Source organism: Stylophora pistillata, chromosome 14 (assembly GCF_964205215.1).
Source record: "Stylophora pistillata chromosome 14, jaStyPist1.2, whole genome shotgun sequence".
NCBI classification, from domain to species: Eukaryota; Metazoa; Cnidaria; class Anthozoa; order Scleractinia; family Pocilloporidae; genus Stylophora; species Stylophora pistillata.
The window spans coordinates 4,317,379-4,332,785 of record NC_142532.1 but is presented as its reverse complement, the minus strand read 5'-3'; the positions used below and the strand labels follow the sequence as shown (position 1 = coordinate 4,332,785).

General features: G+C 36.1%; 1 protein-coding gene and 1 long non-coding RNA gene across 6 annotated transcripts; one reads left to right on the top strand and one right to left on the bottom strand.

Moving 5' to 3' along the window:
• Window positions 1-893: 893 nt before the first annotated feature.
• LOC148716160 (uncharacterized) lies at window positions 894-4,973 on the bottom strand. Of its 3 annotated transcripts, none has more exons than XR_015995275.1 (2): window positions 4,831-4,973; window positions 894-1,788 (listed from the first exon to the last, which is right to left on the bottom strand). It is a non-coding gene; the product is annotated as an uncharacterized LOC148716160 (long non-coding RNA). The 3 variants fall into 3 exon arrangements; XR_015995273.1 differs by lacking the exon at window positions 4,831-4,973 and adding an exon at window positions 2,153-2,682; XR_015995274.1 differs by lacking the exon at window positions 4,831-4,973 and adding an exon at window positions 2,431-2,682.
• LOC111328199 (uncharacterized) lies at window positions 1,391-14,537 on the top strand. Of its 3 annotated transcripts, none has more exons than XM_088744901.1 (6): window positions 1,391-1,506; window positions 3,555-3,614; window positions 9,769-10,032; window positions 11,184-11,286; window positions 12,912-13,015; window positions 13,885-14,537. In XM_088744901.1, the coding sequence occupies exons 2-6, from the start codon at window positions 3,567-3,569 to the stop codon at window positions 14,074-14,076; spliced, it is 711 nt and encodes a 236-aa protein (XP_088601027.1). In that variant the 5' UTR covers window positions 1,391-1,506; window positions 3,555-3,566; the 3' UTR covers window positions 14,077-14,537. The 3 variants fall into 3 exon arrangements, with proteins under 3 accessions (XP_088601027.1, XP_022788316.2, XP_088601028.1); XM_022932581.2 differs by lacking the exon at window positions 1,391-1,506 and adding an exon at window positions 3,104-3,183; XM_088744902.1 differs by lacking the exons at window positions 1,391-1,506; window positions 3,555-3,614 and adding an exon at window positions 8,961-9,117.
• The last annotated feature ends 870 nt before the right edge of the window (window positions 14,538-15,407 follow it).

The window sequence follows — 15,407 nt, the reverse complement described above, 5'->3', positions numbered from 1 at the left end:
GTCCAGTGTATTTGATCAGGCGTGAGAAGTCCTGATAAGGACTACTATAGTTGACAAAAAGTGACGCTTCCATGACCTGAGCAGATGACATTCCGGGAGTCATCCGAAGAGAGAAGAGCCTGTTTCATTACAGCTGATGGGTCAGTCCATAACCTACAGCATCACTGTAGAGCTTTATTTCCGGGTTCATACCCTTAACTGTAAAATGAACTTAAACTTTCTGTAAGTCAACAAAATTTTAAACTCTTAGCTACTCTCCGGAATGTCTATTCCAGCTGTGTTGTGATACACCTACTACTAAGTAAAATATATGCAAAAACAAATAATTTACGCAGCGTTTTTCACAAACCAAGTCTCGCCCATTTAATCGAGTATTTTATTTTCGTCTTAGCCTTTTAACAACGAGAACGAGAAGTGCTGAAACAGGAATGACTTTTTTATTGCTTTTCCAACACTGTTCATCATCGCCACTTCCGAAGAGTTTACATAGCCACTAATTAAGACATCCTTTAATCCGTTCGCTTATCCCCGCTTGGGTCAAAAACTGCTACATTATATTTTATTATTAAATGCTCTACGCAGTCATAAATCAGTTGGACTTTATTAAAACCCATAAAATTAGGAAAACTGTCACTCAAGAGTGAAATAGTCGAAAGACGGGATACTGCTTTCCCCGTTCATAAATCAAGTCTCCGTAAATCACAATCCGTGAGATCATATGCGATTCTCTTTGCGTAAAAAAAGACCATTAAAATAAATCTAGAAAGATCGGTAGACATTTGACTTAAGAAAAGCTCTAGTAACAAATTTTAACTCTGTTTACCGTTTCAAGGAAAGGTCTAAGCATGTCACCTTGGTTTCAAATAATTTTGACCATGAGCTGCGTTACGACACCAAGTTAAATGACTTTTTTTATTTAATATATTTAAATATTTAATTCTAAAAAATGGGCTAAAACAGAACTTCCCTTCTCTTTATTTGATATTTTACATTGCTATTGCAGCCGTTTAAGTCCAAGAGAAATTTTAACTTGAAAATGAGCTGTCGGCGGTTTGCTTTTAGAGCTTAATACTTCCGCGGTGTGCTGCTGTAATGGTTGTTAAATCACTTAATAACATCCTGAATTAGTTATCACGTAGACCTATAAATTAAAATAATTAATCTAATTGTCCGTGGTCATCCATTCGTATTATTTAATTCAAAGAAACAAGCTAAAGTTGAATTTATCTTTCTATCCATTACAAATTATTCCAAGTCAAAAAATGGAAAGTGTGTTAAAAGAGAAATGGTGGTCAAATTAGGAAAAGGTTGTAAGAGATCGGTACCGTAATGTCATTTATCATGATACAAACTTGCATTGAGATGTACTTGACAACACCTCCAGGGTATTTATATGGGACTAAAAGGCCTAGAAAAATTTTAAAAAATCCGTATCAAAAGTTGAATTTATTTCCACTGTGTAGTGACGAATTCAAGACAAAGCACTGAATCACAAAGGCTTGAAAGGTAAGCTACATCTTTATTCCGATGGAAAACTGCAAACGAGATCTAGGCAAGCGAGATGTAGCAGGCTTTAAACTCTGTCTGCATCTATTTCTTCTTGAAGTGTTCCTTTGGGCGTTTAGATCTAAGAAGACATAACTGGGTGCCTTGTAACTCTTTCCTAGTTTATTGATGCCGTCAGAACCGGTGGATGTGTGATACTTTTATTGATCTCTTGGCGAAGCATTACAGCATTCGCTCAAAAGAAAACATAAAATTTACAAAAGTATCATCTGCCACGAATGTCTGCAATTATGATAAATAAAATCAAGTTAAAACTTATTTTAACTTTTTTTAAAGGTTGGATGTCAGTGGTTATTACTCAGTAAATATGCAAAAAGAGGGGTTTTTGAGGTTAAATAATGCAAGTCGTGAAATTAATCCTTCCTTTCAAATAAATTAATGGTATTACGAAATATTATACGAAATTTAAGGCTTGTTTAACCTTCATAATAAATTGAAAAGTTCCATTATCTCATCGTGACGCCAAACAAACGAAAAACGACAAGTTATAACGTTAACGACTTTCCCTTCATGTCACCCTTCGAAACAAACTGGTAAAGCGAGAAATTTGATCGTTAAAGTTAAGGTTAATTTTGAATTTACTTACCAAAAAAAGGTGTATGAGAGAGGAAAACATTTCAAATATCAAAAAGGGTTCAGTGCTGCAATCTGAGGCCAATATCTTTTCTGATCATTAGGAAACACGAACCGGAAGGTTCACAAATACGACAGCCGCCAAACTGAATTGCGTAATAACTTTGCACATCCGATTCATTTAACTTGAAACCCTTAAGTGAAGGTGCTTACAAAATTGTTTATCATTTTTCCACGACTTCATTCACCTTTCAGACTATAATGTTGCTGTATTATTTCAAAAGGCCTTACCATGATCATAAAATAAAATCAGTATGTATAAAGGTGTCTTTCTATCCGTCCGATTTTACCACGTGACGGGCTCTATAAAATAATTTTCTGCGTTAACATGTCAAAACTCTCCCAATAGGTGCACAGCTCGAGGTTAGATATCCTTTACATCGGGCGAAGCGTGTAATTGCTATATTTAACTTAATGTGCCCTTAGTGGAAAGTGAGGAATATTTTTCTCTACCTTTCCGACGCCATAAGTTAAAAGAAATTAACATAACAAAAAGTTGATTTTTTTTCCTAAAGAAGCACTGTGGTAGTAAACACATTTTCTAGATAAGAACTAAATAAAAATTTCTGAATTCGTTTGGCCAATAGACTATAAAAAACATCAACCTCATATTGCAATGAGTTGGAAAACATACGAAAACTGCAATAAAGAGGAGGAGGAAGTTAACTTTGTTTTGAGTAATTGATATTAGATTTTTGAAAAAAAGAACCAAGGGATTAAGATGATATAACCACCTGAAACTGAAACCACCTTTTGTATTGAAAAAGCTTTTTATCCAAAGAATCTCTTAAGAAAACCATTCAACTAAAGAGTATTTTCCTTTTAATTAAAAACCCATATGCGAATGATTATGAAAATAAGAATCACCCTGAATTACTGCATCAATTACTATTGTATAAAGCCTGCTTTGTTAAGTGAAAACTTCATTTGGTTACGATAATCTTCAGCAAAGCGGGTGATAAGATCGACTGCTACGTCGCATTCGTAAGTACATACACAATGTATATCAGCAAAAAGAATGTCTAAGTACAACTTGTCTTTAAGTCTAGAAGTTTCCGCGGTGAAAAACACGTGCAAACATAATTCTTTACAAAGAAATTACTTATAATTTTATTTTTTTGCATGTGCGTTCTCATGTATAACTTTCAGTTAAAGTGCCACGGGTGTGTTTACAAAATGATTTTGTTTTTCGATAAAAATTATGACTTGCTAGAGTGGGCAACGTAAAAAAGCAACTGTAAGCAACTATCAGGTTTTGAATATGTGATGTGGAACATCGCATATTTCAGCCGCATATCTGTTAATCCGAAATACTTTCAACGGCAACGCCCCAAACTAACCGACTTTTATTTTAGACTGGAGCAAAGATGGTACGTTGTCGGCGCTTTACAGAAGACAGTGACCTCATCACCAAGGTATGGTGCTACTTTGTACAACACCAGTTCATTTCTGAGCGAATTTAAGGCAAAAAGGGAGAAGTAAAAGACCAGCAGACTTTCTGTATATAATCGAAATACTTCAGTATTCATGTGCGTTGCTAAGAAGTGCACTTCATACCAATGGATCTAGTTTATTTTTAGGTTTTAATCACAGAATTGTAAGTTGGAATCCTCTTGCACAACTTTAAGAACAGTTAACATGAAAATACTGCACAAAAGCTTTTATTTGAATGGTCAAACAGAGAAGTTTCATCCTCACTCAAATTTGAAGTTAGAGATATCTTTTTCACCTATGAGAACACTTGCCTATTGGTTTTCATTTAAATGGTCAGGTACGAAGGTTAAACTAATAGTTATACGTTGAAGCCATCTTGAATTACACCATAGACATTAAAATAGTCGATAGGAATGACAAGCACTACACCAGCTTAAGGCACTCTAGAACTTTCAAAAGCTTTTACGTAATTCAACCTTTCACAGAAAAATTAAAAATAAACATTAAAATGGTTGACAGGAATGACAAACATTACACCAGCTTCGTTAAGGCGCTCTAGAACTTTCAAAAGCTTTTACGTAATTTTACGCACAGAAACGTTAAAAATGCTCCATATGAGAAAGCATTTTTAAAGTGTCTATTAATATAGCTGCACAGTAAGGTTTTTAAGTAAAAAAAAAGACGTTAAGTTAAGTACACATAACAGATGCGGCATAAGTAACGATAAAACAACAGTGGCGTATAATTTTTCACCAGACATTAGGTATTAGGAGGTAAGGATCATATGTCCGAAGTTTTAAAAGCTGGTTCTGAAGTCCCCATCACAGATTATTATTTTTAACTGGGAGAAATGGTCTGGTTTAATAAACAGAACTTGTACTGAAACAAACACTGTTACTTAAACATAACAGTAGGTGCCAATTACCACATCGATATGGTGCAAGGCGTGTCGGAAAACAGAAAAACAAGAATTTCTCAATAAAATCAAAAGTTGACTGAATGCAACACCAGTGATCCTTTGGTCGGATGCTCGATCGGTGCTTAGAGTCAGTTCCGCATTCGGGGGTTTTAACTTTTAACTCGGTTCTAATTTCTGCTATGAAAATTGCATAATTGGGGCTAGCCGCAAGAAGGATTTTGTATTGAAATGAGAGTCAAAAAATCAAAAATTGTATAACTAAAAGAAAAACTGTTAACCTGTTCCAGAACTTTTACATCTTCCTGCCTGGATTAACTAAAATGCGTCTTGAATAATCCGACCCTGGTAAACTTTAAATTTTCAATGATGATATTGAGACGCACTCTCGAAAAATACAGATAGAACTTCCTCGAACAACCGAAACCACGCTTGGGAGATAGAGCCAACATTTCTGGCACATGTCATTGCTCTTTAAACACCGTCAGTAATTGCTACAAAACTTTATCTCCCGAAGATTGATATTCTTTTCACTATTTGAGAAATAAGGAAACTGATAACGTGTCACGTTTAATTTGCAATCAGAGGGCAGAAACAGGAAAATTTTTCTGTTATAATTCGAGCTAGAGGAAGTTGTAATTTTCCTTTCCTGTCAATGATGTAAGCGAAAGTAAAACATCACGCAAGTTCCTTACTTGATAAGTATCTACATTCCCATTACCTATCATCTCATACAAGTATCTGAAAATTCAGTCGTAGAGTTCACAAGTCGCTATTAGCACTGAGCACCGTCCTTCTCCCAGGTAAATATAGAGGAACTTGAAGAAGAACAGACAAAGTTTTCTTCTCTAAACTGTCAACTATAGCCTTGCAAAGATCGCGCCTTTTGTAAGAAACGTTACCTTAACATAACTACTTTAAAGACCAATAAAAACACTGTGTTGTGAAATTTTGAAGCATGCGATGGTAAGATCCAGTAAATCGTTATGATAAGAGCCATAATGGTGTTAGAGTTTGTGACTTGTTACCCTTGGCGAATCTTTCTATTAAAACTAAAAAATGTCAAGTTTGTTGCTATCAGTCCGAGGTAATCTTTCTATGCTTAGTGATCATTGCTTCGTTTTCGTTTATTCTTTGGTGGTCGTCTGCCATTGCCATATTACACCTTACACTTTAGTTTGCTAAAGTAGGTTACCATAAGAGAACTCACGAGAAAAAAAAGCGCCATTTTAAAGCAACTATAGCCAAGATATTTCAAGCAATTTTGCAACTTGGACTCCACTTAAAGAGATCATGTTGAAGAAATATTAGTGTGCTGAAATAGAAAAATCCAAAGGAGGAAATAATAAGTAAAAAAGAAAGAAGAATGCCGGGCTAAGCATGGAAAAGAGTACAGAGAATAACAATTGTAAATTGCCATCCTGAGTTTTTATTTTTTAGGAAACTAAACTGACAAAATATTAGTTTGGTCAAATTGAGAGGTCTAGAAGGGGAAACATGAGTAAAAAACGGGGAAAAGGATGTTAAAGGATGGAGATGATTGAAAGGGATTCTAAATCGTACGGACTTCGACAGCGAAAAAAGATAGAACCAAGATATTCCAAGATAGAACAATAGCGACGTACGTGTAGATTCGTTTAAAAGCACAAGGTGTTTCTCAGTTACAAGAAATTAAATAACCTAAGGTCCTTTTTAAAGGCAGGGTTGTTTCATATCAAAAAATAGTAATTTCGCTGGAAAGTATTCTATGTATGAAGTAAGCGCCTCCATCAATTATTTTCTCTATAAATAAAGCTGTCGAACAAATCATTCTATCGCCAATTATTTCAATGACCATTCTAACGCTGACGTCTTTCGTCAGATTATTGTAAAAGTTATTCCAAAAATAGAGTTGACGAAAACCTGACTCCGTCAGCACATATGCCACAGGTGAAATGGTTCGTCAGACGCCTTTAAATGCAATTGCGAAACAATGTCTATGCACAAGCAAGTTTCAAGTAACAATGTCGAACCACCTCACTGACACCTGCGCGGGAAGAACCTTATTACATTAACATATGAACAGTGTTACGTTTTCAAAATTTCACATTTTAAAACTGATGGCTCGATTCTCAAGATTAAAATCCAGTAGTTATGATCCAGTAATTAATATCTCCAAGGGATTTAGGGTAGGAAAACCAAGCAACAAGTGTTTGTCGATCAAGGAGAAAAAATCGTCTAGCGAAGTTTAAGAAACAAATATGGATGACTAAAAATTTAAATGAAAATGGTGCTTTCTCATTTAAAAGTGACAGTGCAAATAAAAGACATAGAATGGGATTTTAATGACTTATTCTTTTGACGAATTGTTCATGATCATTATTACATTAAAACACACCCGCTCTCGTATCACAGACAAAAGCAGAGGAAATATAATATTCAGTACAGTATAACTGTTATATACTGGCTGGTGAAAGTAATTATCACAATTTAATAAGCAAATGTGTACCTTCTTATCAAAAAGTTATTGCATGACCGAAAGGTCAGATATTAGCTTATCAATCTTGGGCAGATACCAGTTTTTACCACTAGAGCACGAGCACGGTCATTAAATACGAAGGAAAAAAAAACACTGGTGGCAAATTGTCTTCGATGACCACGCAAATTTGCGGAACAAAACTTGTAAGAAGGTGAGCCAGTATGACAAGCCCAATATCCAAACGCTTTTTCGAAAAGAATTGTTCTTGAAATTGAGAAATGTATGACCAATATTCGTGTATGAAAGAGGTTTCCTTAATTTTAAGTGGAATTAATATATACCTAAGTCACGCTTTCGATAGAGTTTGGGAGTCATTTCTAACAGAACATTTCAGTCGACCCAACGAAATTTTACGAACACCCTAAATATTTAAAGCAATGAGAGATGAGTAGTAAAATACTGTATGTTATTTCCTTTGTTTGAAACTGTACAGATATCTAAGTACGTTAAAGAGAGCGTCACTTCATTGCCTCGAGCTGTATTAACTTTAAGGACAAAATTGGTTGTTTTATTAAGTATTCTACTTACAGGAGCTATTAGCGGTATTTAGATCGATTTTTAGAGGCGACTGTCATCTCTTAGACTTCGTGATGGCCTAGAGGCGGGCATGAAGACAGCGACAACCGGTCTAAAGAATCGTAAACTAGAGGCTTTGAGATTCGTTTAATGAAAACCTCTGATATTTCTGTGTATTGGACATTTTTGGCATAGATTACGACTGCTACGAGAGAGGAAGAATAATTCTAAGATAAAGATTTCAACGCATGTCGAGACAACAATCCTATCGTCTTGTTCTTGTCAACGAGACAGGAAAAGAAAAAATTAAAAAAAAAAATCAGTATTCGTTTCCCATGTTGAATCTTTTGAAAGGTATAATTGTGCGGTTTTAATTTCAGGGAAGTTCTTTTGAGTCATGACAGAGACTTTGTTCTCTCTAGAAGTAAGGACTCTGAACCTCTGGATAGCCAAAGCTACATATCTCTATCACGATTAAATCATGGATCAAGCGTTATAAATCTTAATAAAACCTTTAATTCTTGTTTCTCACCGACACATTTCCACCTGCTTCTCCAGAAAACGGGTTTTTCAGCAAGGTGTCGCATTTTCTTCTTATTTATCTTTCTTTTTTTCGGTAAACAACGCCCCTGACTTGATAGGACATAAAAAGACAAAACGTTATTTTAACCGGTGTATTGGGAGTTCCGCAATGCGACGACTTCATTAAACCTCTGTAAAAGAACAAACCATTTCACATGTAGCTAGATAGTTCTAGATTGTTCTTAATGATATCGTTTGAGTTTCCTTCATCACCATATGCTAGCAAGGTTTATCTGCGGAACAGTTCGGAAATTTAAGACCATCCTTTGAAAATCCTAAAATCATGCTTCAAGAAAATGCTCACTGACAAACTATCGAGCATCAGGAACTGCAATATTGTACTAATATGTGTTCGACATTAACTCAACTCTATTTTTGGTCCAAAAAAGTTAATATCAAATTTTATGGCCGCCTTTTTTAGCCCACTCTATCTTCAGACAAAGGGCATAACAATGACAAAAGCAAATAAGTTCTGTAATGAGGCGTCTGAGAAATAAGATCAAGTGAAAGTTTGTCTGAATTCCAGCCAAATGCAAGCTAAAACTTGAGCGCGAGGGCTGTGGAGGTTTTGCGAAGAGCTGCCGTGAGGGCAGAGAGTGAAAAAAGGAAGTTGTAAACCGTAATCTTGAAGTTGATCGCAGAGACTTCTTACACTGCCATAGAGAGGTAATCGGATATGCATACGTAGGAAGTGCACGCAAATAGGCCTCATTTGATAAGTGATTTGAAGTTTTAAGCCTCTTAATATCAGTTTCAGGCCGGATAACACTTTCCCCACCTGCCTGTTACTTTATTACTATATATAAATGCAAGTGGTTGCAGGTATCATCGGGCTTTAACTCGTGGTAGCGAAGAATACTGTAATCCAGGATTAGACTGTCAAACTGATCTAAGTAGCACACCTTTGCAAACTGAGCTCAAAATGAACAAAACTTTACTATGTTCAAAACGGGTAAGATTATTATTATTATTACCATTGTTATTTATTTTACGTTCTTTTCTCGTGATTCAATGTTTTGTTCAAGGCTGGATTTTAATAGATAGTTACTTAAGTTGTCAAAAACTTGTCATGACATACATTCTAGCTCTTAAATCGCACTCCAGTGACTTTGGTAACACTCTAATCTCAGATAGACATGAACGCAGGAGCGCTAAGACCAATGAATTCTTAACTTAATTAATTCTTAAGACTTAATTCGTAACTTTTTTTAAAGGCCAATTGCACCTCAGGAGTTCATCTTTTGCTTTAAATTTAAGTGGTGCTTTTTGTTTTTAACACTAAAAGTGCATTGTGGAACAAACTACCTCTGTTGGAAAACAATTTTGAACGCTTTTTGTTGACACGGAAGATGCTCAACCTTCTGACATCAGTTTTATTCAAATTCTTGTAACAAGTTCCAAAATCCTTTCTCAAAACCCAAGCCGAGTTTGCCGGTCCAAAAAAGAAGTGAGATTAACTGTTTTAACTAATATAGATGTTAATTCTAGTTAACTTCACAAAAAATCATCAATTTAGAGCCTCTAAGTCACAGCGAACCTTAAAAACATAGAGTACAGATAACAACAGTCATAAAAAGTTCCCGTTATGTTTTACTTCCTACAGATTCTATTTGTCCTTAGCTTCCTCGTCTGCACAGTAACCTTCATAAACGGACACCCAAACGCATTTTCCTTTTCGGAATCAAGCTGGACTCCGGAGGGTTCCGAAGATGACGTCAGTTCCCGATCCTTCTCGTACGAAGATATAACACCATCCGAAGAGATGGAGGATTTAGATACAGAATACAGTTTAGATGACGTGGAAGACGATCTAGATGATTTTGATGAATACAACTTTTTGACAAACAACAAACGAAATCCTAATTCTGTAAGTATTCGCAGTTGTGCGAAAACAAAATTGGTTGAATTTCACTCGGATACATTCGAAAAGGGTGAACTTCATCCTGTCTCGTTATTCTTTACTGATATCCCAGAAGCACAATACCAGGATGTAGTAAAACAACAGGTGACTAGCTATCTTCCATTTTCTATGTTTGGTGCAGTTTTAAACGTTACAAATTTCAAACCAAATTACCGCTTGATTTCGGAAACAATGGCGAGTTGTGAAATACTACAATTCTCAATATGAAATTTTTAACGGTAAAACATTGATGAATCGCCCCTTAAAAGGCGATTTCCTGATCTGGGAGATGTAACAGTCACCCACATATAAGAATAAACTCTTTTTACTTTATACAAATCGCGCTCAATGGCCGGACATTTTCAAACGTAATGAGTTCTAAAAGATGTAGGTTATAGTATTCAAAGGCATCAGGCTGCTGCGAGCGAGGAAAAAGGGAGTTAGCTGTATCGTGAACTCGTGATAATGGTTATCTGCAGCGAATTTTAAGGTGAACCTTTTGCACGATAACATCAATCAAAAGAAATTATATTCAGCTCGGCACCTTTTTAAAATGGAGTTTTTTAATCATTTTATAGAGGGCCTTTAATCAAACTTTCAATTAAATTCAAATCCTTACCCTTCCCGCTAACATAATGCAGAATATGCCACTTATAATCTCCAAGGTGTCCATTAAAATGAAGAAATAAATTCAAGAGATACTTTTATAACAGATGAAGCATGCACAATTCCAGCCTTGGTAGTCGAAGTCCACACCCTAGCAGGGTATCCACAAACTAAGTGTTCACGGTAGAGTTTAGGTTTCTAATGCAGTCAAGTGAAGTAATCCAAGAACACATCGATACATGTATCATTTTACTATGCACGTTACAGTGGTTCAATCGATTAGAAAGGTGCAGAACTGTGCAGATCCAGATCCAGGCCATGTTCGTGTACAAACGTGTAATTCTTTGATAGCTTTCTCCGATTTAGCTTATTCATGAAACTCCTTCTGCCCTAACACAACAATCACAAAAATCCGTGATGTCCAGGTAAAGAATGACCTTAAATACTCTCTTTTCTTTACTGACTGAATTTTACTTTCTATAATAATTTTTTTGTTTTATTTTTTCTTTTAGAGAGCCGATAAAAGTTTCAGGAATTTTGCTAACTATTATATGGTTGTAAACTCGAAAGGAGCTGTAGTAGGAACAAAGGACCTGTCCAAGTGCATGCAGAGCGGTGAGTGGTTCTAACTGTTCGCGTTTATTCCAGTAAGACATTCAGAAACACGCGGAGAAAGTTGTAGCAAAAAGCGAGGCTACGTTCACAGCAGCTCGTTTGAAAACTTACACACTTACTCCCAGTGTAAATCGACCAAACAAAGCATTTCTTTTGGCCCTCGAGCAGATATCAGAATATATCATCTGATAAGTTACTTAGTCTAAAAACCATCAAAACTCCTGATTTTAAGCGAATGCATGTTACCCAATTTAACCTACAAAGAATGAACAATGGTCTAATTACACGGACTGGAGTCGGGGAAATTGAGTCAAATATACAAGTTCGAGGCCTAAATGGATAAATACTTCTTTTCAAGGTTAATCAAATCGAACAGCCTTCCTTTAGACTATAAAGTGAATTAAAGGTTTCTTCAACATTATCCATAAAAAACAAAACAAAACAAAAACAAAACAAAAACAAATTCAATTTAAAACCACCGGTATGAGCACCAAGAATGTATGTAAAAACACTGAGGCGTGGCAGAGCGAATTCATAGTATCAGTAATTATAATTGGCACTCAACTCTGATGATAACTTCCGCTCAAATTGTCGAAACGTCAGTCACTATTGCGAACAACAGTCCAATCCAGGAGTATTCTCACCCAGCCAATCAGACTTCATCATGAAATGTTACTCCCCGATTCCAGCCATGTATTGTTTACAGTTAGAATTGTTCAATATTTCAACAATTATTCCACCAAGTGGAGGTAAATAGTAGTGGATAATAGTTGTTCATATCAACCTTTTCCACCCGACCTAAGGAAAACAAGTGTCTTAGCATATGCCTCACAAAAAAGCAAAGAAATCGGTTTATTTCCGTCAACAGACCATAAAAATGGTCGGAAATTAACGCGCGCTTTTGTCTCCTTGGCTGCTCGAAGTTGAATACTACTTGATAATCAAATATATGCCAGCCAATCAGCGTGAGCGAAAATAACTATTCACCTGTACGTTATAAACCAATCACAATTTTGTATACATCACTCAGCCATCACACAGGTAGATAGAAGTTTTCGCGTGCGCTAATTGGCTAGCTCGTAAGTGATTACCATGTAAAATTCACATCCGAGCAACCGACGAAACAAAATTGCGTGTCCAGAATTTAATTTCCCACCATTCTTTTTTAATTTTTTTGGTTTCTGTGTGACATATGTTCAGTTTCAGTGAAACTGGTAGATATTTACCACGGCGCCCTCCGTAAATATTCACCACTAGCCGCCTCCACTTCGGTGATAAATCGTTATATATTGATATTTTGGTTCATTCCATTTTGTTTCTGTAAATTGCAATTCAGCGGTTGTCCTGCAGGTGGATTGTACGTGTAATAAGTTTTTTTTAACGCATGGGGCAATAGCTTCTTCAGCAAAAGTAACAGTTTCTGTCAGTTAAGTTTGATTTCTTGAACCCTTTACATCTTAACGTCAGTGTCCATATTCTCCATACAACTCTCGATTCACTTCCTTTCGTATTGACAAAAATAATTTGTTTAACTATCGAAGCTCCTTAGGTTAGCAGATGATCTTAGGAAGCGATTTTTCACATTGAGCTAGTTTATTAATACTGTTTTCACTTTCTCACTGCAGGTATATTTGAGGTAGGAAGGACTCCTACTGGCAAACCATTTTACTGGAATAAGAAAAGTCGAAAGTACTTAGCCATCGACCCGAACGGAAACGTTTACATGTCGGTAAGAAGGGAATTCTTGGGAGTAAATATTCCGAGCAATGACAGTAGTTTGATGAACATAAAATCTCCCAAGGAGGGGGGGGGGGGGTGGGTGGGAAAGGGGCATTAAAAGATAATTTGGTTTTATCAACTGAATTGATAATAAAAGTAACTGGCCACATTAGTGTTTCTCTCTGACAAAAGGGCTAACGCTCGAAATGCTAGCTTAAGAACCTGCCAACATAGTGATTGAAAATTCTCATCTCAGTGAATAAAACCAAATTATCTTGTAAGAGTGGAGAAAATCGGTCTAAAACCGAAAAATTTGAATACGAATTTAGAAATATGGGTCAAACTTTTTAAATTACCGAAACCCCACTTTTTCAAGGAAAATTGTGAACTAAAATGCCCAGTTTACTTCATTTAACGTTAAAGGCCGATAAAGAAACCCCAATCAACAAAAGCAGGCACTAAAATTATACCACAGCAAAATGGGTAGATCATAAAGAGAAAAAACAATTATACACTCATATAAAACAAAAATCAATACGCATGCGTAGATAGCTCTCGCAAGCGCGACAGAGTAAACGGACCGAACATCTGAATCAATGCACCGGGGAAGGGAAAGGGTTTGTCATCAAACCTTTAACCGGGAGGCTCTGGTCACAAGCCCAGCCCCTTTCTTGGACATGACGATGTAAAATTTGACCACTTTCCTGAAGATACCGCACCCATGAATGACAAATGTCCTCGCAGTTTTGAATACTACAACTTGTAAATTTCACATTATCCCTAACGTTTGAAAAAAAAAAAACCGTCGTTTTCGAGCGGAACCTTTCATTCCCTCTTTCCCTCTTTAAGATATAAAAGGAATTTACTTTTCTTTTGCAGCCAACTCAAAACAGTGACACTGTTATCTACACAATCAATGATTCCAAAGACTTGAGTATATATTTATATCGCATTGTTGGTCAAAACCAGCGACTATATCTGGACCTCTCCCCACAGAGTAGCACGGTTGGACCAGGAAACACCCGCAATACAACTAAATTTCGCTCTAGAAATGGCTTAAAAACCTGTTAACAAGTGTTAGACGTAGTCAATTTTAAGAACTTTTAGATTCTAGGACGAGTATTAAAGACCGTGCGTATTGGATTTCACAGTAAGTTATTTTAGAAATTAAAGGAACGTTTAAAATCTTAGCGAAAAACAGTGAATATTGACGTATCTCGCTTTGAGCGACCTGTTTGATCTAAGAAAGTCTCAGATTTCTGTTTCTTTGCTAATCTTTCCCATTAGCTAGAGAGACCATCTAGACCTCTTCTTATAATAGACATACACATATCAGCTGGACTGTTACATCTTAATAAATAAGCAAACTATCTTGGTTTTTTTTTTTTTTTTTTTAAAGAGAATGTAAAACAGCAGGAAGAAAGAGTTTAAATTGATCGTAAGAGTTTAAGGATGGCCTCTCCTGTTCATTACCGACAATGTAGAACGCTACCTTACGATTCACAATAAATATTATAACTTAAAGAAAAAAATAGCTATTTTTTCTTCCAAAACTGCAACCCTAAAAATAGAAGATTTCTTATATATTAAGTTAAATATATGCAGCTAACCCTTTCTCCCTGATTGGAAAATGTAAAAACCACCAAGGATCGTTAAGCCAAATCGTTTCCGCCTCTTTACAAATCTTGAATAAACAGCGGCAATTGTTATCGCGGGCCTCCAGTTTTAGGACACCGGCTTGCATCGCGCAACTCGAGAATGTCATGTACGTGTTCAAAGCCAGTCTGAGATCCTTACATCTCTATCAACTGAGCTCACCTAACTTATGCCTAAAAAAAATTGGACCATTTTTGGCAACAGATTTAAGTTAAGAATGCACACAGAATAAGTAGAAGACGCGAGAGCCTAACCGCAACCTACAACGGCAAAAGACGTAACCTTCCGTTGGGTATTCTCTAGTTACGAGAGGAAGCAAAGGCTTTAACCATAAGAATATTACAAAGTTATTTACGGTTTCACCCCCCGAATTATGGCTGTCGTCATTAACCTTTAAACAATGCCGAAGAGCAATCGATTTGGAGCACGCACGAACACTATCGAACATTAATAATGCCACGAAATTGAGAGAGCCAGCTAGTAAAGGACGATAAAGGACTGGGGAGATACGCGTGAGATAGTTTGAAGCGAGCTCACTTCGTAATATTACGAACATGTTATAAGTACAACAGTAGGCTGCTTTGAGAATTTTACGCTAAAATTGCTAAGCCTTTAAAGAACAGTGATACAGATTTATATTAGACTCTATTCTTCGAATCAGTTAGGATATTGTGAGGCAAGAAAAATCAATAAAATGGAAACAACACACAATCGCTGTAGGTTTTATCATCTGGTTGTTACAATTG

Bases quoted from the DNA above. Each gene is read 5' to 3' on its own strand.
- LOC111328199 (XM_088744901.1), top strand. From the start codon at position 3,567: ATGGTACGTTGTCGGCGCTTTACAGAAGACAGTGACCTCATCACCAAG. The intron at 3,615-9,768 runs GTATGGTGCTAC...TACTTCCTACAG, and splicing joins ACAGTGACCTCATCACCAAG to ATTCTATTTGTCCTTAGCTT. The intron at 11,287-12,911 runs GTGAGTGGTTCT...TTCTCACTGCAG, and splicing joins GTCCAAGTGCATGCAGAGCG to GTATATTTGAGGTAGGAAGG.